This window comes from Rhamphochromis longiceps, linkage group LG11, assembly GCF_057381845.1.
Source record: "Rhamphochromis longiceps isolate RC_006_pf linkage group LG11, R_longiceps_female_GT1.1, whole genome shotgun sequence".
In the NCBI taxonomy this organism is placed as follows: domain Eukaryota; kingdom Metazoa; phylum Chordata; class Actinopteri; order Cichliformes; family Cichlidae; genus Rhamphochromis; species Rhamphochromis longiceps.
In genome coordinates this window covers 21979247-22006487 of record NC_140567.1, presented here as the reverse complement: position 1 = coordinate 22006487, position 27241 = coordinate 21979247, and the positions used below count along the sequence as shown (strand labels likewise).

Below are 27241 nucleotides of genomic sequence, written 5' to 3'. Positions count from 1 at the left end.
ACAGTATCCACAAAGCCTAGCAACTACCAGGAAGTGTCGCTCACGCTTCCGTGGTCACCGTGAGATTGGTTCGCCGTCGGCTTCCTGCTGCAGTGAGAAGAGCGGCGTCGAGACATACTGGGAAGACTTAACACCACCACCTCCAATAAATGCACCATACAATGAAACTGTTAGCACTACCTCCCTCTGTGGATGTCCGCTTTGTCACGGCTGTACTGCTGGTATGTATTCAAATGAAAGCCGTGGACTGTGCACGGTAACCGCAGGCTGTTGGTAGCTTCCATAGCTAAGCTTAGCTAAGTAATTGCCGCTGGTTAGTTAGCTGCTAGCTAAGCGACGAGCCTCTACTGGCATGGGACGTGGCTTATGAAGTGACTGAGTTGACCAGTATGTACGCTGTTAGTGTTGCAGATGTTTAGCAGGTTCACAGAGGAGGCCTTCTGGCTGTGTTTCCTCCTGCAACCCTCAAAACTAGTCAAGTTATCCGGCTGCAGTGTAGCCGGTAGTGTTGAACATCACTGTTAGAACTAGCTGTAATTTACAGTATGTGTTTGAGTTGCAGTAGCTATAATCGTTAAAAGCTAGAGTTTGAGTGCAGGTAACTTTGTTAAGGTGTAGGAGTGCATCAAGCTAGCATTAGGCGCTACCACACATTGACAGCAGTTAGATAACTTCTAGTTGCTAGCATTGTTAATTTAAGAGATTTATGAAGGTTTGCTGCGTTTGACCTTCTTTAATATTAGCTCCTGTATTGATGCTGAAGTTAATGTGGGACTATTCGTGTTTCTGTATGTGTCTCTGAATGAAGCTCGCCGGTTGGTGAATTCCTCTGTTGTGGCTCATTCTCATTGGCTGACAACCCGGAACTAGCCAGAGAGCAGTGTGCCCTGAAGTGAAAACTTAAAACTTGTGTGCGAGCTTCAGACCACCGTGATATCGAATATCAATCTGGTGCGGTGCCTTCTTTGAGGAAGTCGTTACCGTTTTTGATGATGTGAGCTGATACTTTGGTGCTGCTGTAGTTTAATCGGTCAACAAAAGGATTCATTGTGCTAATTTCAAATAAATAAAAACATTACAATTTGAATTAAAAAGGAAAACAGCTGGGTAGCATGAAAGCTTAGTTACATATAAGCAATAGATAGATGGAGACCAAACGGATGAGGTGCCGAGTTTTATGATCCAGACATATAGCTAAATATTGGGTAAATTAACATAATTAAGTAGAACTCCATAAAATATAAGGAAACTGGTGTTAATAGTGAGTGATTCCTTTTGGGAGGCGGAAGGGAGGTGGGCCATAGGTAATGGAAAACTAGTCACATACACAAGAAAGTCAAAAACGAACCTGTATTTTTTTTTTTTTATTATTTTTTAAAATCTGGAATATATTTCAACAAAGATGATGACATAATGATGTCACAAAGTAAATTACTGACATGAAGACACAGTTTTGACATTTATCAGTTTAAAGCAAGGTCAGCTTAAATGAAAGCGTGAGGTCTTTGAAGTCAGGGAAGACATAAATGTGTCTGAATGAGTCTATGGCCATGACGGGACAGTCAGCTGGAGTTTTCTGGATACTGAGCAGAGGATGGCGGAACTTACTTTAGTCCATGTGAAGAAAGTTTATTGACCCTGTTGAGGAAATGTCAACATCATTAACACTTGTGTCACTTATATATAAAAAATACTGGGCTACATCATATTAAGCCTGCAGGAGCTGTTTGGCTATGGAAACCTGTACCATGAAGCTCATGGTGCTTAGTTTCTGTGCTGATGATGATGCCAGAAGATGTCTGGAGCTCTGCAGTTAGTGATTCAGCAAAACACTGGTGACTTTTGCACACTCTGTGACATTGCTCTGGAGCTTGGCACAATGTTGTAGCTGAGTTTCTTTGGTTCATAAGCACTTTCACTTTGAAATAATACCATTTACAAGTGATCTGGAATTTCCAGGAGGGAAGAAATTTCAGTGATCTCTTTAGAACAACCCACTCTTATCAAATGTTTAAAGGAAGCGTGCATGACTAGGCACCTGAGCTTTATAAACCTGTGGCAATGGGACTGATTAAGAGGTATGGCCCAGCACTTTTGTCCATGAGGTGTATTTAGCTTAATATTATTTGAGACATGGCTGAAACATCCAAGGCCGATCCCCCCCCCCAAAAAGTGAGACCAGTGCCACATTTACATGTTGTTTAAAGTAGTTTAAAATCAATTTAATTAACACATATGAAGCAAGATGGATGGTGTCCGTGAAGGGATGGTACCTCACCTGATCTGCCTGCCTCTGTGTGCGGAATTGCTGTGATAAATAAGGGCCGATTAACAAAAATAGGTTAAACACTGAAAAATTGCACGTCATAACTTCTCAAATGTGAGAAATTGTTTCCTTACTTAAAATTATCAAATTAAAACTATATTGTGTTAGCATTTTTTTTTTTCATTTAGGCCTGATGAACATGTGATTTAATGACAGAAGAAATTGGTTGTTTGCGGCCCTAATTTTGTAGGATAGTCTTTTTTTGTTTGTTTTGTTTTGTTTCTTTAATCATTATTTATTTAAAGTAAAAGGCAGTGACGGCTTGTGTGCGAGCAAACGTTAAGGCCACTTGAGCTGTGTCACTCTTTACAAGTTTGTCGACTTCCTCAGAACTGGCCGACCTTCACGTATCCTGTTTAAAGAGGATCTTAAGTCAGCAAAGATAACAACAGATAACTAGATGGTGTGTTGTAATGTTACGTTTTGACTACAGTGGCTCTGGCATGGAGATCCACGAGTAATATCTGACAGCCTTGATGAAATAATTGGTAAAAGAGGAAAGTTTTGTCTTCTGTCGTAACATTTGCATGATTAAAAATAGGCTCATTTAGTAACAGTTTATTCTAGCTACAGTTTCCTTTTATATTTGCATCTGTGTGTTTGTAGTTCCTCTCGCCATTTTCCACAAAGTAAAAGTAAAATTTCCCATGTGTCAGTGCTCCTGTACATTTTAAATGCTTTGACATTTATCACAAAGTAATCTAGAAACCCGCAGGGTGTGAATAGGAAACCTCGATTGTACTTGTATCTCAGAAACCTGGTCTCACCTGTTCTGCACCCTGCAGAATGTGAGACCTGGAATGTCGCTGTAATCCGGTTATGCACATGTTGTAGTTCCAACCCGTGTTTTCTTCTAAGCGTTGTCAAATATTTGACGACAAAAGGATGTTTGTACAAAAACGTACAAAATAATTGTTTGCAATGAACACCTTTGAGTGATGAATAAAACATTAAGAATTGGCTAATATTTTGAGGGCTCAAGGCAAAGAAAGAAAGTTATGACACTTATTTTCACACCTTTGAACCATAAAAATAAAATAAATAAATAAATAAAAAAAACCTAAAAAGGCTGAGTGTTTTGAGGCTTAATCTCGGAAGCGACTCGTATAAAATAAATAAACACAATAAAAACCCATCTCAGTGTAATGGTTCAATGTTCAAAGATCTTTATTACGTCTACATTCCACCATTATAGTGCATTTTGGACAGTGTGGACAAAAAAGAAAAATAGTGCTTTTCCTGTATACTGTGTTCCATATAAACCTTAGTGAATTAACAAAAAATCCTGGGAAAATAAATATTTTACTCAGAAATCCAAGGCCACTTTGAAGCTTGCACTTGATACCTCCCATTTTCCTAGACATTACACAACAGCGACACATGTGATCTCCCCAGTGCATGCTCTCTGCGATGTCTGGTTGCGCTGATTTGTGCCAAGAATGATAATCCAGGTAATTCACAGCTAACGAGTGGTCGTAATGTGTCTTCTGCGCTTTACTCCGGGCAGCTCACAAGCATAAACTGAGTGGAGAGAAATTTCCTGTAAAAAGGACGAGAATTACATGAAGTACATATTATGTGCTACCTGTGAGAATGGGCAACTCCAGATGATATCCTCACGTAATTCACCTGACATTTTCCAGATTTCATATGTGGAAAAATCTTGAGAGCTCTGCAAACAAAGCAGGGCAACAGTAGGAGTGTGCACTGTATATTTAGCTCAGTACCAGGAATTGCAGGGAAGAATTCTGGGCAGTCCCAGGAACAAGAAACAGTGGAAAGATGACACTCACGCTCAGTTTTCTTGGGGCACACTGGGAAAGTTTTTGGTAAAGGATCCACTGTCATGAAGCTCTACTTTTATCTTTACTTCCACCTGGAGACAATTTGTTGTACAGTCAGCAGAAATCACCAAACACACAGTTATTAATAAACTATAAACACAACATAAAAATGCCACAAAGATTTAAAAATCCAACACTAGGCGAGAGAGAGACCTGGGAGAGATGAGTTTTTAATTTTTGTCCCACATGTTGGCATATCGCATCTGGAGCCAGATGGTAGCACCTTGAACATCATAGACGGAGGATGGTCATCAAGGACTGGCTGGTTCTTCTTCAGCAATCATAGGAAAGTCATTCAAGGTCATACCTGCAATTTTATTGCAATTGTGTTACGTACATTGAGAGCAGAGAAGTAACCAGCACTCAGTTCCTTGTGTGTCTACACATAATTGGCCAATAAAACTGATTCTGACTCTGATCTTCCCCTCTGTATTGTTTTCGTGTTTTATTATAAGAAGATATTTAAGCTGATTAGTCTTGATCATTTATCGCCACAGGAGAGATGGTTCTAGTCTTAGTTCTGAAATCCACAACCATCCCTTCATTTTCAAATGGACACGTTACACCTTACTGTGAATTCTCCAACTACAGGGTCATAAAAAAAACACTGTCACTTAGTCATCTGGGAACTTAACAACATGGTGCCATGCATATTTGCTTTGGCAGCCATGAGCCAAAAGTACATTTTAGCTGATTGGCTTGGCTCAACCGCTCTCCAAAACGACCCAGGTTTTCTGTGTGTGGCCCTAAATTTAACCTGTTGGTTGTCGGCGATTTCAGGTGTAAAATTGTGTGAAGCAGCACTGTGGTGTGCTACGTTTTAAGGAAGGAGTGTTCAACTCATCCTTATTAAGGATGAGAATTGAAAATCAATTCCAGTTGCGCTTCCAGATCACAGAAAACAGCTCCAAAATTATCATTGTGGTTTTTATTTTATTTTATTTTTTTGTTTTAAATCACATTTTATCGTAAGCTGTATTATTATTAATAATAATAATAATAATAATAATAATAAATTTTATTTATGAGCGCCTTTCAAGTCACCCAAGGACACTTCACAATAGGATAAAACACTTAGTAAAACAATGGCAGAATAGGAGCAATAAAATAAATAAATTTTTTTTATTATTGATGTGGTTGCAGATCTCTTGCACACATGAGTCACTTCATAGCCTTTTTTCTGCTTATTTTTCATGCAGATAATTGATCAGTAAGCAAACTGAGCTATCACATCAATAAAATCTGATCTATGTCCTTCCCCAGTCATAACACAGATGGAGATGTAGCGGTCTTACTCGGCATGTGTGTTTTAAGTTGTAACTGCTAATCCGTCCATTCCATGTGTGTCTGTAGGTGATGGGCCTCTCTACTCCCGGACAGGCAGAAATCGTCAGCCTGGACTCGAACAACATTGACGACGTCCTAAGTAAGACGTCACGCTTTATTCTTCACATTTGTCATAAAGCAAACATTATATAAAAGGGAAAAATATTTTAGAGAACGATGATAACATCCTCAAATCTACACAAGTTCAAACAGTCTCTAGTCATTTAAGTGTCGACAATAAAGTAAATAAGTATATTTCTTTATTTATTAAATTGGTAGCAAAGGAAGATCTTGATTGTTGGTTTTGCATCTTAAATCTGTGTTTTGTTTTTTGTGTCATCTTACTGTCAACACGTTTTGTAGTGTCGCACAGTCACGTCTTTCCCAAAATCTCTAGATGTGTTTGCTACAATACTCAGATGACCTGGAAATAAGCAGCTCGCCACTGTTATGGCCGTTGTTTGATATTCCTCGGCTCATCCACTTTTCATTAAGCAGCATTTCATTTTCCTGTGGCTAAATTGTTCTCTAACTGCTTTCTTGTTTTGTTTTGTTTTCTTCCATCAGTCACAGAAAAATGACGGGGTTCACATTTAATTTGGTTTCTTAATTAATTTTACTAGCTGCACATACTTTCATTAGAGCAAGTAATACATAGAGGCTTACATTTCTTCCCTGTTTGTTTCCTTGCAGATAATGCTGGGGTGGCATTAGTGAATTTTTACGCAGACTGGTAAGTGTGTTGTTTCTCTCTGTGTCATTGGACCACCTCATTATAATGCCAGTGTTTTGCTAAAGTTCCACATTTTCCTTATTCATTTGTAAAGGGTTTTTATGCACTGCTTTCTGTTGTAATGTAGGAAATTCCTACAGTTAAAGTGGGAATAAAGAAAACACTTTCCTGATCATCCCACAGGTGTAGATTCAGTCAAATGCTCCATCCAATTTTTGAGGAGGCATCTAACATAGTGAGGGAGGAGTTCCCTGATACAAAGCAGGTGGTGTTTGCTCGCGTCGACTGTGACCAGCATTGTGAGTAATACTTATAATTTTCCTTTCTGACACTGACATTTGCTGATGATTTGTTTGTACCTGTATTATGAAAATGGAGCCAACTGGTTCGTGTTTTTGGTGATCTAATACCTCAAACTCTTAACGGCATCATTCTGTATACAGGAAACAAAAAGGCGCGCACACACTCACACGCGCGCTCTTATACTTTTACTATACTTGATGCACATATGTACACATAGATGCCCGACACACCAAAGCACAGCCACATAAACCACCGGCCTCAGCCTTTTGAGATAAAGCAAATTAAAGGGAATTATTGATGACCTGCAAACTGTTTGAAGGCTAATGACAAAACTGCTGCTTCCTGTGAAGACCGAAGGCTTAGAGACCGCCTGCTGGGAGATTGACACCTGACACACACACACACACACACACACACACACACACACACACACACACACACACACACTGTGTGCAGAGAGAATATTTACTCTTGGTGGGGGGGCTGCTTTCATGTGGGAGATCAGAGCTCAGAGCTGACTGAAGGCACTGTTTTCAGACTGAGGTTTAACTGCTGTCTCCGTCGCCGCGCCGCTCCCCATCCACCCATCCCCATGTGTTTTTACTCTTCTTCTCACTCTTCATCAATTGATTTCTTTCTTTGCTTAACTTCCTCTCCCCCTCTGCCTGAGCGCAGCGGACATAGCTCAGCGCTACCGCATCACCAAGTATCCAACACTGAAGCTGTTCCGCAATGGGATGATGATGAAGAGGGAGTACAGGGGTCAGAGGTCAGTGACGGCCATCGCTGACTTCATCCGCCAGCAGCAGGTCGACCCAGTGAAAGAGCTGCCCTCAGTGGAGGAGATTAATTCTGTGGATGTAGGTGGAAGTTTCTGTTAATGTGCAAGTTTCCCCTTTTAAAAATGAATATCATTTAATTATACACACTTTTTTTTGTGTGTGGGGGGGTTAACAGAGGAGCAAGAGAAACATCGTTGGTTTCTTTGAAAACAAGGACTCTGACAACTATCGAACATTTCAGAAAGTTGCCAACATCCTTCGAGATGACTGCACATTCTTGGCCGCTTTCGGGTGAGACACAGACACCAACTAGATCCACCGATGGTCCACGGTTTCAGCGTTATTCTTCCTTTCATGTTTATATCCTTAAATTGACTGTCCTAGTGAGGTGTCTAGGTCCGAGCGCTTCAGTGGAGACAATGTGGTCTACAAACCTATGGGCGAGGGCATTCCTGACATGGTTTACCTCGGCTCCCTCACCAACTTTGACCTGACCTACGCCTGGGCCCAGGACAAGTGTGTGCCTCTGGTTAGGGAGATCACCTTTGAAAATGGAGAGGTTTGTTACCTGCTTTTGCTTAGTTTTTATCTTCTAGATGTAAGTATATATTTACATTCAAAAAACAGGAGGGTTGTTGTGGAGTCTGTGTGGAACTGCTGAGGCCTTAAAAGGTTCTGACTCCATCTGTTTTTGACTGTGTGTTTTCCAGGAGCTGACTGAAGAAGGAATCCCTTTCCTCATCTTGTTCCATCTTAAAGAAGACACAGAGAGCTTAGAGAAGTTCCAGCATGAAGTGGCTCGCCAGCTCATCGGTGAGAAAGGTGAGTGTGTGCACTTTGTATCTGTCAGGGAAGTCATTTTTCTTTTTATACTGTATTGACAAGAATCGGGCCAGTTCCATTGCCTCGGGTTTATAAAGCCATTTGTGAAAGAAAGGCTCTTCCTAAAGAGCTTGCTGAATTTGAGCGTGGTACTGCAACAGGGTGCATTCATTGCAACAAGTCAGTAAATTCCTTCCCTCCTAGATATTTCACAATAAGTGGTATTATTGGTTTTTCCTCCCTCAGGGTCAATAAACTTCCTTCATGCGGACTGCGATAAGTTCCGCCATCCTCTGCTCCATATCCAAAAAACGCCAGCTGACTGTCCCGTTATCGCCATAGACTCATTCAGACACATGTATGTCTTCCCCGACTTCAAAGACCTCAAGTAAGTACGACGTTACTCTTCCCATATGAGGCAATCTTGTTTTAAGTTGATAAATAAGAAAACTGTCTTAATTTTAATAAATTAATTTGGTTTGCGATATCACCTCATCTTTGTTCAAGTATATCCAAGATTTAACAAACAGGAATATAGGCTCATTATTGTTTCATACAATAATAAAAAAAGAAAGAAAAAGCAAATGGCCAGCTACAAATGAAACCTGTCCACGACTGGACTTTACTTTGTAATTTACAATTGAATCATTCTCGTGTTCAATCAGTTTCATAACCAGCATTCTTTTGGATGTTTTGAGGAATTACTGTTGGATACTGATCAGCTAAATTATATAAAATTTACCTGTATTGTTATAATGTTAATTTCATAATGAGACCTTCTCTTCATAAGACAAATTTTGTTACACACACACACACACACACACACACCATAATCCTCTGTCCGCTCGACACCAGAGAAATGTCACACCTCCTCAAATCTGTCCTTTATGAATGGGCCAGGACACTGGAGCTAATGTGACATGATTTGGCACGTGCAATAAGTGCTAAACTAATCCAGTCTAATCTAATTTAATCTTATTTATTGTGCCCCCACCATTATGCACCCCCACTCCGTCCCCAATCAGAGTCTGATCAGATAGACAGAAGCCCCGAGGACTGACTAGCCCTCCACAGCCTAATTACATCACATCACCACTACATGTGGCACATGGCTTGTAATTGCATTAGCACAGTGTACATTTATTTATATATATATATATATATATATATAAACACACACATACATATATGTGCGTGTGCACACTGGGTTACTGGTGACTCGGGACCAGCGCTGCCTGTGTGACATGACAGCAGCTCATGACCTGTCGTTAATAGGGAGACTTTACAGGGCGGCGTAGATATGGATTAATGCTGCTTGATGACATGTCCGCAGGGACTGGTGTCCTCTGCTGCTGCTGCGTCTCATATTAACGTCTAATTCTGATCATCGCTGTAGTTGAAGCAGTTCTTTTTCCATTGTCGGACATTGTGTGTTGGAATGCATAAATGATCCACCGTATTAAATTTTTCCTTTTACTCTTTAGCTCTTTACCCCCTGAAAGTCCTTTAGGAGTAACCCTTGAAGGTTATGGTAACAAGCCTCCTAAATAAGTGGGGTTTGTTTCAGCTGTATTAGGGATTATTTTTTTTTGTTTTTTTAGGAACAACTGTACAAACCTCAAATTGGATAAAAGATGGTTGATGTCCAACATGTGTTTCTGTGTTTTTAGTGTCCCTGGCAAACTGAAACAGTTTGTTTTGGACCTTCACTCTGGTAAGCTTCACCGAGAGTTCCACCACGGGCCCGACCCCACGGACAGCACGCCTGGACAGGTTAGTCACCGGAGGCAGTAGAGTCGCTTTTTTTCGGGGGAGTTCAGGCAAAATTTGACCATTTGTTTCAAATCCGATTTCTTCTCTCAGGAGGAGACGGGCGGAGAAGCAGCCAGCAGTCCTCCAGAGAGCTCGTTCCAGAAGCTGGCACCCAGCGAGACACGCTACACCATCCTCAGCCGAGACCGTGACGAGCTGTGACCTTAACGGCCTTCCTGTGACTCAATGCCACGCCCCGGGGTCAGGGAGGGGGTTAGGGTTGGGACAGGCTAGTGGGACAGAACAGCAACACCCAACACCCTTACTGAAGAAAAAAAAAAAAAAAAGAGACGACGAGGAGAAAGAAGAACGGGAGGAGGAGAGTGGAGTCCATGACACAACCATGTTGGGCTAACCTATATTTTCATAACACTTTCACAATTTTTATTTTGAATCAAAAACGTGGGTGGGCTAAAGAGGGACAATGTGTGTGTGGGGCATTGGGACATCAATAGAAGTGTTTTTACTTTTATTCTTTGGAGGTTGTAAATATGTTTGAGCTACATTGGACTCTCAATGTTGGTCTAAATTAAATGCAGTGTTGTTGTTTTTTTCCTTTATTTTATTCCTTTACATCACCCTGCATTTTTTATTTTATTTTGTGTTTTGTTTTTTTTGTTTTTTTTGAGGGGAAAAAACTAAAAGGAAAAACAGAACAGATCCCTCACTCACTCCGGTTGTGCGGTTCTTATCTGTGGGTAGTCCAGTTCAGCCTGTCTGACAGGAGATACTCGTTTAGTCTCACTGACCTCATGGCTGCATCTCAATATGACCAACTCAAGTGTAACTCATTTGTATAGCACAAGTTATAACTGTATGCCTGTTTGAAGTAGCTTTATCTCCATATCTTCTACACACACACACACACACAAACACAAAGAAGAAATAGAAGAATATTTGGTAGGGGTAGCATAACTTTAAATCATGGCTTGAAGATAAAGAGACTGAGCTACTCCAGCCTATTGAGATGCACCCCTTCTCTCCCTGGTACGAGTGGTACCATGGTCATTGATTATGATGTCCCTTACTGTGCTTATAAAATATCCCTGGGGTCTTCTTACATTATATTTTTTCTTACCGTATTGTGCCGCAGTGGATGTAGTTAGGTTTTTCTTTCCCTCCCTCCACCACCAATCAAAAGGATGTCATACCAGATTTAATGTTTTGTATAAACGTAGCACAAATCTGCACCAGAAATGCACCATCATCCCTCTTCATGAAGCCTGGTGGTGGCAGCATCATGCTGCATGGAGGCCCTCTCTGCAGCAGCCGTGTGATCTTACAGAAGGTCAAATGCATGCCGCAAAGAGAAATACTTTACAGAAAACCCTTCAGCTATGTTATTTCTTTTAGAGGAAGAAGAAAAAGCAACACACAGGCAAATTAACAGGAACGTGACATTTTCTTTTGTAATTTGATCAACCAAAAAAGAAAAAGTGTGGGAAGCTGTAGTGTCCAGACCTGAGGCAGCAATCCGCAAGAAGCTGGAACTGCTGCTGACTCAGAACGAAGTCATGAAGGATACGAATGCTTGGCAGATCTGTCCACTCCACCCTCTAAAGCATCTGAAGATGCTGAGAAACATCCTGCAGTCAGAACATTTCTAGCCAGGATCCTTTTGTTAGAAATCTTTTAAATCCACAGACATATGGTGAAATCTAAAGGTCAAAGGGCAGGCTGGGTACTTTTCATTGGGGTTGTTGTGGCAGTGACACCTTGGAGTTCTGTTCCTGGGAGTCAAAAGTAAAGAAGAAGCTTTTTTGAAATACTGTACTTTAACATGATGATTGTTGTTGTTTTTTGTTTTTTTTGCTGTCATCTGATAAATGTGTCATCGTGCTGGGGGAGAAGAGACTTTCCCAATGCTAAAGTAAAAAGGCCAAAACATGAGGGGAAAACCCACATGATGAACGGTGGAAATTTAGTCTGCCACTTAAAATTGAGTTCTCTTAAAATTGCTTTTCTGTCTTTATACGTCTACAAGTTTTTGGTACTAGATCCTTGAGAATCCACAGTTGGAGCTCTTGAATACGGGGACCCATTGCTAAGTTTGTACTGCGCATCCTGCCCTTCCCACAGAGGCCAACAGATACCTGCATAATGACATATCAGCCCACATACAGACCAACAGGGGGGAGTGTGATGCCATTTCTTAACCTGTCATCTCAGAGGAGAAGAGTTAAAAAAAAAAAAAGTAAATTAAAAACCATTTTACAGGATGTTGTCTACAGCTTTGTCATTTCTGCGGTTCATTCTGTTTATCCAATGAAGAGCCAGTGTTAAAAAGAAATGTTTTATTTGGCAGCAGCAGGATAAGGTATGGACAGTAGCACTTTGTGCATCAATATAATTTATAAAAACCAAGTATCACTTAAATTTACACAAAGCTGTTCACATTACTATCTGCATCAAACTGAGGCATAGCCATCGGTAAACCTGAACACCCTGGAAATGAGCCTAAGCAACATGGATTAACTGCTCACATTATTGGTAGGGTCTAATAAAACCGTCTTAAAGTAATTTGATTTGAGTGCTGAACATTGTTTTTAGTAGAGAGTTGTGCTCAATAGTCAAAAAGCACAAAAAAACAAAAAACCCTGAAGTATAAACTGGTGCTGTGTTCAGAACATAAAATCAGTGGTGTATAAAACAAACATCCCCACAGAAACACCATTCACCCTGGAACATCAGCAGGTGACTCTTAATTAAGGCCGTCATTACATAATTGTTTTACACAGTGCTTGGTAACAGCGATGTTTAAGGCGAGCACCCGACATTCAGTCTCTCTGAAGCTCAACAACACCAGAGGTGTTCATTGGTCAGTCAATACAGGACCGTCAGTGATAGGTCAGTGGAACACCAGGGGCTGATGGGTCATTTGTCCTTCCTCGCCTCTGGTTCATCTGTTGGTGGTGTTGATGGTGGCGGTGATGGCGTCGCCGTCAGCTGTTTCATCTGTAGATCCACTTTGGCTCGGCGGTGTTTCTGGACCAGGTTGCCACCAGCAAACCCCAGGGCGCCGCCTCCCAGGGCGGCAGCTACCCCTGCAGCTTTAAAGCCAGCCAGCAGGCCAAGTGGGCCTCCTAATACACCGCCCAGCAGCGCCCCGGCAACCGGCAACACCGCCAACTTGTAGCCAACTGCCTGGAGAGACAGGAAAAAGAGATATGTTCTAGTTTAATTTAACACACACACACACACACCTTTCTTTGGTGGCATTAGTACTTTGTGGCTTCAAGACAGCGATAAGAGTTTGGATGCGTCTTTCATGATCACACATCAACTCACAGAAGAAGGGAGAAATTAGAAAATAAATACACAAACAGCCTTGCGTATGTAAATGTAAACCGTCACTTCCACGGCTGCATCAAAGCGTTTTCATTATCTCCATTTAGGAAAAAAAAAAAATCAGAGAGATGTGGGCTGTGTGTGTTATTACAGCTGTTATCATCAGAGTGGAAGGTGCTCTTTGCTGATGGCAATTAATGACTGATTCCCTGACCAACCTCACACACACACACACACACACACACACACGGACACTCACTTGATTAACACTTCACCATTAAATTAATCTAGTTCAAAAGCTGGCATCGCTTGTCCCCACCCCTGTGGCAGTTGAGGGAATGTTAATTTCATCTGAGCTGAGTTAAAAGGACTCTGGGTGCAGGTGTGGAGGGTGGAGGAAGCGTGGGTGTCGTGTGTGACTATGAGTCTGTGTCTGTGTGTAATGCCGTTTGACCTGATGACAGATTACAAGCTTTCAAATGCGTTAAAACATCTGACGTCCTTCGCACCCGCCTTATTTCTCCACAACCTCCTCTAATGTGCGGCCCACTCCATCTACCCGTGACCTTACAGAGAGGTCAGCTTTCGTTTAGTTTATTTGGGTCAATTTAATTTTAAAGAAACTGCTTAAAAAGAATGCTTTATTGAAAAAAAGTTTAAAGGTCAGTGTGTCCTGACTGTTAACAGCACAGGGTTTTTGTTTAATCAGTCTGTATGCACAGACCCTGATGTAGAGCTCAAATAATTTACAGAGATGTTTTTGTTTGCTTTTTACTTGGTTGATTCACAATTTAAAGTCCACTTTAAGGTAGAAAATCTTAATAAAATAATAAATTTTGCCTGATTTCTTCCAAAAGATGCTTTTGCTGCTAATCGAATATCCCTGATTGTACTGTTTTAGCAGTACAATCAGCCTGGTCTGGGTAATTTAATGACAATTTTCATACATTTTTAAAACATTTCATACACAGACTCATTAGCTAACTGAAAAATGATAAAATTATGAAAACAAGATGCCTGTCAATATTGTTCTGACCCTTTATTTAAACTCAACTACTCTGCAGATTACTGAGTAGTGTTAGCTGTGCTAGAGAGGCTGATATAATACATTTTTTTTCTACGTCATGATCTCAAAAAGAGGAAAGCAGATGACAGAGGGCTGTTTTTTTAGTTATGTAAGCATTTACAGGTGTGACTGTGTGTCATCACCATCTCTGAGTGTTTGTAATTACAGTCCAATTACTCCACAGTGAGCTCAAACAAAGACAAACATGGACGGCTTCTTAGATTTCTCAAACTAAATGTAAAGTCAGGAAAATCTGTACCGAAAAGCACGATTGTTCATTTTCATCGTGCGCGTGCGTGTGCATGTGTGTGCCATTTGACAAAAACAGGTGATTCATTCTGGGTATTACACTCAAACCTTTCGACATTTCAAGTGTGTGATACGTGTGAAGGGCACTGAGTCGTCTGCTGACTTACACTCAGCGCAGAGCAGTGTAAGGGCGTGCTAAGCTAAAGGCAGTGCTGCTCCTGGAAAACTATTAAACAATCATTTAAACCTCTTCTCAGTGCTACACACACACACACACGTGCAAACATACAAACAAACTTCTCTTCTTGTCTCTTGTCGCCCCTCTTATCCCGCCTCTCTCCATCCCTCTCCTCTCTCTATTTCCTTAATTGCAGCTTTCCTCCGTATTCGAACAGATCAATAGGGACAAACGCTGTGGAATGGCTGGGAGGCAAAGTGCCATCGATCTCCCCATCTCCCAAACACATGCACACACATCAGATTATCAGCACACACACATTAATACACACCTTCCCCAGGCTCTTGGTCCCCTCCTCCACGTTGGCAGCGGCTGTGTTGACGTTGTCCTCTATGCTGTCAATCTTCTCCTGCTGGGACTGATGCGCAGGGGTTAGACACACACAACACGTATTAACACACACTCATATGCTAGCAAGCAGATTCACTTACAAACACGCGCACACAGACACACGTGTAAGCACAATTGTTGTGCAGATATTTTTTTACCCATCCAAATTCTGCTCCGCAGGACAAGTTAACAACAGAGGGGTGTGTTTGGAGGCTGCAGGTATATTCAAGGGAGATTTCAGTGAGGGTGGGGGTCATATGGTGTGTGCGCGTGTGTGGCATTGTGTAGATCTCATGAAATATTCAGAGTGGCAGCTGTCTCTCTCCATGTGAGGGTTGGATGGACACAGTGACCAAATAACAACCGGAGCATTTTTCTTCCTCAAAACGGTTTCTTTCTTTCTCTTTCTTTCATTCTCGCGAACTAAAAATCCGCTTCTCTTATGAATACCCGCGTGAAAGCTTCCTGTTATTTTGTGATGGTTTTCGGAGATTTTAAACCTGTAACCCTAGACTTAGAGATCGTGTGTTAGATTTTTCACATTTTAATTTTCTGCACCATTCTTCTTTCCAGCTTAAAAGCTGCAGTGGCACAGAGAATTGGGATAAAATGAGCGGCAACAACCAATTATTATAATTACTCTGATTAATCAAAAATTTGCAGATTTGGCTTTTACTAATAATTTAACCAGTAAAATGTCAGAAAAAAGTGGGAAAAAAAGCTTTAGCTCCTTTTTTAGCTCCACCAAAAGTGCCAAAGCCCAAAACTGTTAATGTAACTCTCCCATTAAAAGTGATCATGACCCACTGTTCACTTTTATTTTAAAAGAAAAATATCCTAATATAACCAGATATAATAACAGCACTCACAAAAGAAAGAATCTTGACTAGAATAGTTATTTGACGTTAACCATGTTCTGACTGTGTTCATGAGTTTTGGTGAATGTTTAAAAGATCCTCGTAGCTGTTAGTTTATAACATTTAACACCAGTAATTCCAAAACAATCAGACAGCTCTATTATTATAATACTGTAATGGGAATTAATTTCATGCCGTGTTTCTGCCTCAGTACAGACACAGAAACATACAGATAAGCCTGAAGGCGCCCCAACATCGGAACAGACACAAACATGACGCATGTACAGACACAACCACACACTCACACTCACTCAGTATTTCCACTGTGGCTGAGTGCTGGAATATTACTCCCCTAACGGCTCCTTTCACCCTTGAGACACCACAACATGTCTATGCTCTTTTTGCCACACCCCCTCCCCGTGCCTCTTTGTGTTTTTTCAGCCTAGCTACATCTTTACCCGCCCTCCTCTTCACTGTTAATCTCTCCTTCACTCAGCCTCCCTCCATCCCTAAGGATAAGACTGATAATCTGAGCCGTCTGTTCTCCACCTGCTCCGATGTATCCCTTGTTTCCCCTCCTCTCTCCTCCCCCTGTGAAAACCTGCCCCCCCCCTTTCTCCCTGCTTCACTCTCACTCATCTACTTCTGAATCTCTCCTCCGCTGAAGGGCCTCTGGGGCCCCAGCACTACTCCGGAGCTGCTCTGTGTAAGCTTGTCTCAGTGGGGCCTTACCAAGCAACGCAAGCGAGCACGCGCACGCAGACACACACAGGTCAAATACACACCACCCACCTCCTGGAGGTGCTCAGACCTCTATCACATTGTTTTTGTTCACAGGGGTGGCTGTGCACACATGTAGACAAAGAAATGCAGAGCTGAGCGTTTGTACTCACATGGACGAGGATAGAAAACTCTGTCACCAAACCGCTCAGCTCCTTCAGATCCTGAAAGGGGGAGAAAAATAAATAAATTAAAATGCTGTATTGATTTGTTTGAGGTGCTTATCGTACAAATCTACAGCTACAAAGTGTCCAGACTGTCAGTGAATGGGATTCATAACTGCATTAACGAGACTGACTAATTAGGATGTGCTATAGATCTAAATGTGTCTGCAGGAACAGATATCATGGCATACATGTGAAATAAATCATGAATTTAAATTTAGCTGTGTGAGTTTCAGGGTTCTCGTACCATGCTGATAACTATGACATGTCGCCTGTGAAAAAAAACGCCCGCTGTGTTGCTTTTAAAGTCTTTTTCCAGGTGAGAGTTCATGCATACGAGAAACCCCTCACCCTACGCTTCTCTATCAGCACACTAAAAAGGACCACAGAACACCACCCAGTCAGTAGCAGCGACTGTGGATACAGCAACAAATGTAAGGCATAGTTTTGTTGGTTTGCTATTATCCTATTAGGCCTAAAAAAGAAGAAGAAAAAAAAAAGAGAGATCGACTTCTTTGTTTGCTATGAGATCACAGCAAAGAAATAAGTCAAAACTTGTAGGATAAAAACACCCCACCATAACAGACAAATGATTTTTTTATTTATAATCAACACACAGGCTTAAAGCACGACATTTGTGAATATTCCCAAGGACTTCCTTCATTCATACATACATACATACAGCTTACCTAACAATTAGAACATATCTGACTATGACTGGCAGACTAAAGCTTGTTCCAGACGTGCATACCTCTTCCAGGTTATCCCAGGACTCAGCTGCTCTCTGATCAGGAGGGATTTCTGGGAGCTGGACCTGGCTTTGCCTGCCAAATCCTGGTACGTCGCTCGTATTGTCATCAGTGTGGCAGCTACTGGATGCACAGCTGGATGAATGAGTGGCAGGTGGTGACGCTGGAGCGGGCTGAGGCTCGGGGTTAGAGTGCAAACCGAGGAAGTCCTGTGCGGCGGCTGACGCCCTGTCTCTGACCGGCTTGATGAGTGCTTCCAGAGCGTCGGCGTCTTCAGCACGGACCCGAGTGCACAGCTTCTCCATCTCTCTCATGTTGGCTCTCAGCTGCTGCAGAGGCGCAGAAGAAGAGAACATTTTTCAGTTTGAATGACAGTGAGTGGTATGAATGTGAGGGAGAAGGGACACTTGGACGGCCAGAAGGACAAGCAAACCTGTGGTTAAATACAGCAGTCACTGCCAAAACAAAAACATGCAAGAAAAAAAAAAAAAAAAAAAAATAGAAAATGTGACGAGGCAGACGTGGCATAACAAATCCAAAATCTCCAATCTGGAAATAGTAACATCTCAAATCATCTCAATATCAAACATACATTTTCCCTCTGGCATGCAGACACTCCAGTTGTAAAGACTGTTTGGATGAGAGTTGTGAAATTTCTTTCTTCCCTCATTTAATGGAACTAGATGGCATTCACTCTGTGTTCAAAGCACAAAACATGATTGGGTGACATTTTAAAAAAAAAAAATTAAAAAAAATAAATAAAACACACTACTTTCTTTCTGCTGTCTACATCCGCCAGCTAAAGGAAGCTCACAGCTACCTGACATTATAGCTCAGCCGATGGGGAGTCCTTAACGTTTACATTAAATCCTGTCACCCTGTCAAGAGCACAAGCACGTCATCATCAGTAGATGCACTGTGATACGTCTGCAGGGTGTAGTTCAGTAACAATTAAAATGGTTCTTGGTCACAATGTTAAGTTTTCTGAGCAACCAGGTCATGATTTATATCACCCAAAAAGAGCACTTTGCTCTGACTGCAGGTTTACTTGTGGTTCCCAGAATATTTAAAAGAGGGGGGGCAGAGCCTTCAGTTTTCAGGCCCCCTTTCTGTGAAACCAGCTTCCAGTTTGGATTTGGGAGACAGACAAACTCTCTACTTTTAAGATGATACAGCATATAGTTAGGGCTGGATCATGTGACTCTGAATCCTCTCTTAATTACATTGATGGGGGCTTCCCACGATGAATGTTTCTTGTTGACGCACATTTTTCACTCATTATGCGTTTACACACCACTATGGTTACTTTGTCCTGTCCCCCTCCCCTTATCCTGAACCAGTGGCAACAGCTGGCCGCCCCTGCCTGAGCCATCCCTCTGTCGCCACAGCACCTGCTCATAAGGGGTCATATGTTAGTTCTCTGTATTATGGTAGGGTCTTTACCTTACAATATAAAGCACCTTGAAGCAACCGTTGTTGTGAGTTGACATTATATAATTAAAAGTGAATTGAATTCAATGATTTCTGTGAAGAAACATGCTTCTGATGAGATTTTTAAACTTTTTTTTTTCCTTTGGTGCTTTGAGCAGGTGCCTTACAGTTCACTATATTCAACTCACAGCTAAAACAATCATATATTCCATCACTGAAACCAATTCTGCCCAAAAACATATAACATAACCGTTCACACAATAGGAAACAAAATGATTTTTACTTTACACATAACATCAGTTGAATTCAAGAGAAAACACAAGTTCTTGTTCATTTAGCAATTGGCTAAATGAACTTCTTTGGCAATACAACACACACATATTCAGTGTGTTGTATTGCCAAAATGATGTGAACTAGAGTATTATGCAAAGGTTTTGAGCCTTCATATTTTACTTCCAAGCAATCAGACTGTCCTGTTATTTTTTAAAGTCATCTTGAACAATAGTTCACCAGACTTTGTGAAGGTCATTCAAAGGTTGTCTTTGGACTGATTTTACTCCGTTTCAGTCGTGTTCTTGTACCTGTCGATTATCACTGATTACCACTCAGTGTGTTAATAGACCTCTCTGCATTGAATCATATTTGTTATTAATCTCTGTCTCTCTCCCACAGCATGTCCTTTATCCCGTCTTCCTCCCTCATCCCAACCAGTCGCGGCAGATGGCCCCGCCCCTCCCTGAGCCTGGTTCTGCTGGAGGTTTCTTCCTGTTAAAAGGGAGTTTTTCCTTCCCACTGTTACCAAAGTGCTTGCTCATAGGAATGTCATATGATTGTTGGGTTTTTCACTTTATGTATTATTGTAGGGTCTACCTTGCAATAAAAAGCACCTTGAGGCAACTGTAGTTGTGATTTGGCGCTATATAAATAAAACTGAATTAAATGTTTGTTTCTTAAACCACTTAGCACTGACCACCGAGTAATTCAAGCATAGCAAGGCCCCAAACTCAAGAGATTAACTAGTGTTGTGTTTACACATAAATTAACTAAGTTGTCTGTTAATTTAATTGGATAGAAAAGCAAACATCACATCACTATCAGTCACGGACTGGCCTCCCCAGAACCCGCACCTCAACCTTATTGGAGCAGTGTGGGATCACCTTGACAGAGAATGGAAGAAAAGGCAGACAACACCCAAAGAAGAGCTTTGAATGAGAAGAAATCTGGCTAAGAGAGTTCAGGCTATGTTGAAGAATAAAGGTTGTCATACAAAGTATTAACGTTCAAGCTTGTTAGAACTGTACAAACTCTGATATGCCTCAGATTCTGTATTTCTATGTACGCTTTCATGTATTTCAATACATTGTTGCACCCATATTGTTTTTGTTTTTTTTCCTACCAGAATATAAAAGAAGAGTGGTGCAAGCTTTAGATATGAGGTTGAGGAACATCGCAGCGATCATCCCTCCAGGCAGCAGCATGACCTGGGTTCACAGGTTTTTGTCTTTTGTTGTCAGAGATGTGCCAATAACACATTCTGCTAATTACATGACATGAATATGCATATGCATATCCTTGTTCACAGAAGCAAAAAAAAAAAAACAACACACTAAAGGTCATGTGCCTTTTAGCCTGCAAATTAACTGTGACTGTATGTAGTTCAAACACAAATGCCGCAAATAAAAACAGTACAGACTCTGCTCTCCTGTGTTAAAGTGTTTGCAGTAGCTCGTGTGGCAAAAGTGGGGCTACTGAGGTCTGTCTGCAATCTTCTCTTGGGAGTTAGCTTGGTGCTAGGCTAGCTAGAGAGTATGTTATGGTGATGGGTGGGAAAACAGGCTTTTTTCCAAACAGATAAAATAAATCAACATAAGCATGCAGTGCCAATGATCAAAATAGGAACTCTGAATGACATAAACCAACCTATTTTCCTATGTTTGAACATTAAGCACACAGACAAACATCTAAAGCAGGGCAGACAAACTCCTACTCTGGATTTACACCATGAAGACATGGGAAAGCACTCTGTGTGGACCCCTGAGGGTTCGCCGGGTAATGGTGAGAGGATAGATGTGTGCCTGTTTGGAGTTATTTCACCTTCAGAGACATGGTGGCTTCTAGGCAACAACATCCCCTGAGGCATTTCACACTCACTATGTGAACAAGTTCACACACATGCAGACACAACACAAGAAAGATGGATTCTAGGTTTAGCAGCAGCTCTTTTCTTGTCCTGATTTAGTAAATTTATATAGATAACGCTGTTTCCAAAAGTACGTGTTTGTGTATATGTACACATGCTGTTAATTCCAGCTGAACAGATTTTGTTGCTATTGATTTGCTCAACAGGAGGCAATTTTCTTGTCATCAACATCATGCAGCGTAGCTGGTGACATAGAGAGGGAGACTTCAGTCTCAAAAGTGGTTTCTGCTGTTGGATACTTCACTGTCAAATCACCTCCATCACAACTGTAAAACAAAAAAATAAAAAAAATACTGGCAGTGGCCAGTGGTACCCCTCAGCCTCCTAGTACACTGAAGGTATGAATTCCAAAACCCCACGTCCCCTCGTTCTCAAGGTATTGCATTCACAAGACTTTCAGAAAACTTGACCTCTCACCTTCAACCTTCAGATCAAGGTCACCGAGATTCAAAGTCATCTGGGATTTATCGATACCTACGGTATCAATTTAAAAGTCCTACATTGCTTCGCTCTCGAGTTATCACATTCATAAACTTGGGTGTCTGTGTTGCCTGCCTGCCTGCCAGCCCGCCCAGCAGAGTTATAACAATACTCCATCAACCCTATCTGCTGAGGAAGAGCAAAAGGTGTGCCTGAAAGTAGCTGGACCTTATGTTGAGTACTTGTCTCTGCGAAGCTGCTGTTTTTCTGTTGCTCAGTGACTTATTTCACACAAATCAGTATTCGTTTTAATATACTGGCACGCTTCAAAAGGCATCTGTTTGAGTCACAGATCATTTCAAACAGGCTTGGTAACGATGACTGACACATTTCTCCTTCATTCAGACGTCACAACAAATGCTGCCTGTTTAAACACTGGATAAAGACACTGGTTGCTGCCCTTTTACTCTGTCTTTACTTCGATCTTCAAACTGGAACAACATGACAGGCACAGATCAGAAACATCAAGATCCGATATTTAAAGAGGTCATGGGGTGCACATTTTGGAGACAAAAAAATATAATACGCAGAGTCATGCTTGTTCAGGAATTTCAATAGGCGGTGAGTCATGTCATCCTCTAAACAATTGTCACATTCACTAAACAAACACATACACACAAACACGCCTCTGCTTTTCTATTTACTTCACAGGTTATCACTTCATACCTGAACAGTTCTGCTGGCATTAATATGCTCCTGATGAAGGCGATCCCATTGCTGGGTATGCTGGTACTGTGAAAGAAACTAGGAGTTATTTATCTGAAGGCTGGAAGTAAGAGTTTGAAAGTGAGGTTGTGATCCTGTGTGCAGCCAGATTTGAGCCGTCACCTTCAGTATGTTGTTATGGTGTTTCTGCAGTCTCTCCAGGTCTGTGGGCAGAGCCACTTTAATGAACTTGTGGATCGGTGCCTCCAGGCGCCTCAGTGTCAGCTTGTTGCCTTCCTCTGCCATGTGTCCCGCTGACTGCCCACAGCCAACACTACTGCGTAACTTTGACAAGACACCTGCTCAGCTTTATCTCGCTGCGCCCACAGATACTGTAAATACCAGCAGAGTATTTTAATATACAAAATTAATAAACTCAGCAGCACATGTAAGTCTGAAAAAACTGCCACCTCAAAAGGCCAGCGTCCGGCGGCATAACCAGACAGTTTGCACAAGTGTGGCCATGATCAGACCATTACTTACACTGGGGTGTGACAGAAAATCATATTTAACTATCCTTTTTTTAAAAAACAAAACAAAACAAAACAAAAAAAAACAGGCCAAACTGTTGTACACCAAATAGTTAAGCTTAAGTCATTAACGTTTTGCATTTGTTTATGAAAACAGACATGTACAAGCCATTCCCCTCTGTGTATCAAAGTATTCTAGATTCAAATGTGAGGCCATCTGTCTGACAGATAAAGCCTGGCCCAAATTGGTTCATGCAGCAAGACAATGACCCCAAGCACAGCAGCAAATCCACAACAGAACAGCTAAGAATGACAACAATCAAGCTGAGGCAACAGCTCAAAGTTAACCTCAACCTGATTGAAATTCTGTGGTGGAATCTTGGATCTACAAGCTACTGGATCAAATGGTGTACTCAGTTTTCCACAGGACTGCATAACAGAAGTGTTTACACAGTCAAAATGTTTTTAAGTACAGTAAATACTGTCATTAAAAAAAAAATGGCAAAAAATAAATAAATGATAGAAACAAAGCAAACAAAAAACAGTGACAGTTACTAGATAAAACTCCAGTTTTTCGTGTATATTAATGTTTAAACTATCATTTGAAGACATGTATTTGGGCTTTGGTGAGGATAACTAGCTTGCAGCTTTGTATTCACACTGTACTGTAGATGTTTATAATAAAACTGATATATGTATAATTCAAGCATATCAAAGGCACTAAATCAAGTGACGAACCAATGGCATGCCTTCAGAAAACAGACAACTTAGCAAATAACCAATTTTAAATTAAACATTTTAAAATTGGTTAAACATTTTTACTGGCAGCCTGTCCCAAAAATACACAATTTGTTCTCGTTTTAGTCGAATCTAGGGCTGTTCGATATAACGATATATATCGGATGACGAAACGTCTATCGTTTCATTTTATGCTATTGTTTATTTCGTGGTGTCACAAAATAAACTGTTTACGGCAATATTTTTTTTTTCATCGTTTTGATGGTCACTGTGGTGGCTATATTAATTTCTTAAAGTTCTCTCTTTCTCTTATATTTAATATAACCACACTACAGACGGACAAGCGCCTGTTTTTATGCTTTATGGTTAGCAACAACGACGGTAACACCATCGCGTGTCCGCTTGTTTATGTTCCACACAAACCTTTCACAATAAAGCTCAAGATCCTGTTGAGAATTTTCAAAATAAACTGAATCACGTGAAAGAGCAGATTATTTACGGATGAGAAGTAAAAAAAAAAAAAAAAAAGAGCCGCCAGGTGCTAAAAAATAAACCTTAGACTCAAACGTTAGAACAGCCTTTTCCCCGCAGCACGCTGTGTAATAAATACTCACAAAGAAAACGGCGGCTGTTACAACTTATGGCTAAAAAATGTATCGTTTCATGCATCTGTTAAAACACTCGACTCCAGCTACATGACGCGCAGCTGTTAACACTTCCCGCAAGTCAAGCTGCACGAGATTCACAGAATTTACAGAAAATGTTACATATCGTTATCGGGACGATAGAATTCTTATATCCGGATATGAGATTTTGGTCATATCGCACAGCCCTAGTCGAATCCATGAGAAAAAATAAAAAATCCAATGTTCACACAGTTTGACAGGCATAAAATAGTGTGTTCGCACCAACATGGTGATTCCCAACAGCCATTAGGTAAAAACTTGGAATATTTCGGCATAGTGAGCAGTGTATCCTGAGAAAGAAATAAATGAAATTGGTCCTTTAGTTGAGTCACCAACTGTTCACTGAAGCCTCATTAGAAATGGTCTCAGTGGAAGGGTTGCTGTCAAGAAGCCTTTCATACGGAATAGAAATATGGTGAAAAGGGCAAATTACACAAAAACCAATTTGGGAAAATAAAACATGTATATTTGCAACAGGTGTAATGGACTCATGAATACAAATTTCAAGGGAGACAATCATGAGTGTCTACATTCATCTGTAAAACACACTGGAGGCTCTGTCATGGTTTGGGGCTTGGGATATCTTTAAAAAAAAAAAAAAAAGAAAAAACCTAAAAAAAAAAGCCATAGGTAATTAATTTTTCAGCAATGACATTAATCCCAAATACAATGTCAGATTCTCCAAAAGCATACCTGAATAGAAAAAGCACAATGGAACAGTCAGTCCTGGATTTTCTCCCCAGAGGCCCACATACAAGTGGCTCAAAACTTTTGCACAGCAATATAACTCTTATTAGCAGTTCATACCAAAACAAACAAACAAAAACAAGAACAAGAACAAAAACACCAGGTTATTTTACTTGTTGTTTCGTTTGTTCCAGCGTTAATGGCAATTAACTTCGGAGTGACGTAAAGTGTTTGATGACGCCTTCTACTGTTCCCTTCAGTCCACATTTCGAGGCCACGTCGCACGAACTGTCCCTGAACAGAAAGTGAAATCACTCAGTTTGGCTAATGACAGCAGACTGGCTCAGCAGGTAACGCTAAATTAATCCATTAGTGTCACTAGCTAACCGCTGAGGACGTCAAGAGCTTTGTGAACGGCAGAAAACTTCCCAGACGGAGTTACTAGCTAATTCAGTAACTTCACCCGGATACAGGGAGCTATCAGCCCGCTGCTGAAAACATAAACTCACAGGGCGCACATCGACACTTACCAGTAAAAAGACAACTCGACAAAGTCATTTACACTCGCTAATGACTACTGCGAGCCTCCATATTGTGAAGAAAAACTTAAACGTTCAGACAACAACTCGCTGCCTCTTCGGACAGAGGTGTTGTTTATAAACAGCTCCCAGTACGTCCGCGAATAGTTTCCGACCACAATCAGCAGCCGCAGAACATAATGTTCCTCATCACTACCCCGTGATCCCTGTTCTGATAGCGAATCAGTGACATGTTTCTAAAATAATACTCCCGCTGACGGTAGTGTTTATTTCCCCCATCTGTCACATTTTATTGCTTCAGGAAAATGACTGTTTACCATCTGTTCTTCATCTAAAAAAAATTAAAAGATTTGCACACTCAATTTCTTACATTAAAAAATTTAGGATGCAGTAGCCACTAGTTTCACCCTGCCCTCCAAAAAGCCTTATTTATCTGAATATTGTTATTAGATTTAAAACAATATATTTGATGTTCTTTGTTAAAGATAAACGATGACATAACAGCGAAACTGACCAGTTAAATTAACACAGATATCAACTTTTTGTGGCTACTTAACATTTCTAAGCTGGTTGGGGTTTTGTTCGGGCGTTTGGACTTCACAGCTTAGTCATTTCCAAGCTGCTGGCCTCAGCCCTGATATGTGGTCATACTGTTTTTTAAAATACACCGTGAAAGTGAAAATGTATGACATTTCAAAAATGTGTCATGGCCCTTTCTTTTTTTCTTTTCTTTTTTTTTTTTGCCAGCCAGACATTTAAACTAAAATGAACATGTGCTACAAATAAATAAATACAAGTTAGAAATGCTAGATTGTTCACACTTGCGCGTCTTCCACACCGCTTTTTACCGTGCGTGAAACAGCATCAATCCTGTGGAAGGAAACATTAGATGTGATATTTTTTGTCTGTGTTGCGTTTGGAAGAAAGACTGGGGTTCCCCCTCCTCTACTGTGAGATCAGCCAGCGTGAGTGGGTCTATTGCATGTTTCCACTTCTATTCTTCAGCACCTTTTACCTTTGACATTTAGGCCAACCCCCCACACACTCTTCCCTCAGCGGATGCTCCAATGCGAAGGGCCACAGCACACAGTCCCCAGCTACAGGGGATTTCCCCTGGTGCTGTACACATGTTGTTAATGTGTGTGTGTGTGTGTGTGTGTGTGTGTGTGTGTGTGTGTGTGTGTGTGTGTGTGTGTGTGTGTGTGTGTGTGTGTGTGTGTGTGCTCATATGTGTTTGCTTGTGTTTATGCCAGTGTGTCTGTCCACTTTCAGGGGACTCCCAGACTTGCAGACTGAGGGGGAGGAGGGAATAGAGCTGACAGCCTAAATAGCAAATCATCATCAAAAATGTTTCTGTCTCTGTGTTTGTGGAGACAGAGAGAGAGAGAGAGAGAGAGAGAAGGAGGAGGAGGAGGTGTCTGAGCGTGTGTAAGTTGTACCCTTGATGTGGGCACATCAAGGGTACTTACAAAGAAGAAGCATGTCCCGTTATGTAAATCATTCAAGTCTAAGGTGAAGACTTGCTGTGAGGTTATGTTTATGTCAGGGATGTCAAACTCATTTACATCAAGTGGGCTGGACTAGTAAAACTGCCCTTTCTGTCAGTTATAATATACGAACATTACATGAAATTTCA

At 41.1% G+C, this 27241-nt stretch overlaps 2 protein-coding genes across 4 annotated transcripts; one reads left to right on the top strand and one right to left on the bottom strand.

The window, feature by feature from the left end:
• The first annotated feature begins 63 nt into the window (after positions 1-63).
• erp44 (endoplasmic reticulum protein 44) lies at positions 64-10599 on the top strand. Its single transcript, XM_085422866.1, has 11 exons — positions 64-221; positions 5524-5596; positions 6190-6229; positions 6413-6528; positions 7208-7392; positions 7490-7605; positions 7699-7873; positions 8025-8136; positions 8383-8524; positions 9807-9909; positions 10000-10599. The coding sequence occupies exons 1-11, from the start codon at positions 150-152 to the stop codon at positions 10108-10110; spliced, it is 1245 nt and encodes a 414-aa protein (XP_085278992.1). The 5' UTR covers positions 64-149; the 3' UTR covers positions 10111-10599.
• A 1509-nt stretch (positions 10600-12108) lies between these two features.
• Positions 12109-25761, bottom strand: stx17 (syntaxin 17). 3 transcript variants are annotated; one of them, XM_085422868.1, is made up of 8 exons: positions 25597-25761; positions 25073-25360; positions 22609-22817; positions 22447-22512; positions 17672-17998; positions 16870-16920; positions 15061-15147; positions 12109-13092 (listed from the first exon to the last, which is right to left on the bottom strand). In XM_085422868.1, the coding sequence occupies exons 3-8, from the start codon at positions 22729-22731 to the stop codon at positions 12823-12825; spliced, it is 924 nt and encodes a 307-aa protein (XP_085278994.1). In that variant the 5' UTR covers positions 22732-22817; positions 25073-25360; positions 25597-25761; the 3' UTR covers positions 12109-12822. The 3 variants fall into 3 exon arrangements, with proteins under 3 accessions (XP_085278994.1, XP_085278996.1, XP_085278993.1); XM_085422867.1 differs by having other exon boundaries at positions 12110-13092; positions 25240-25360; XM_085422870.1 differs by lacking the exon at positions 25073-25360.
• Positions 25762-27241: the final 1480 nt, after the last annotated feature.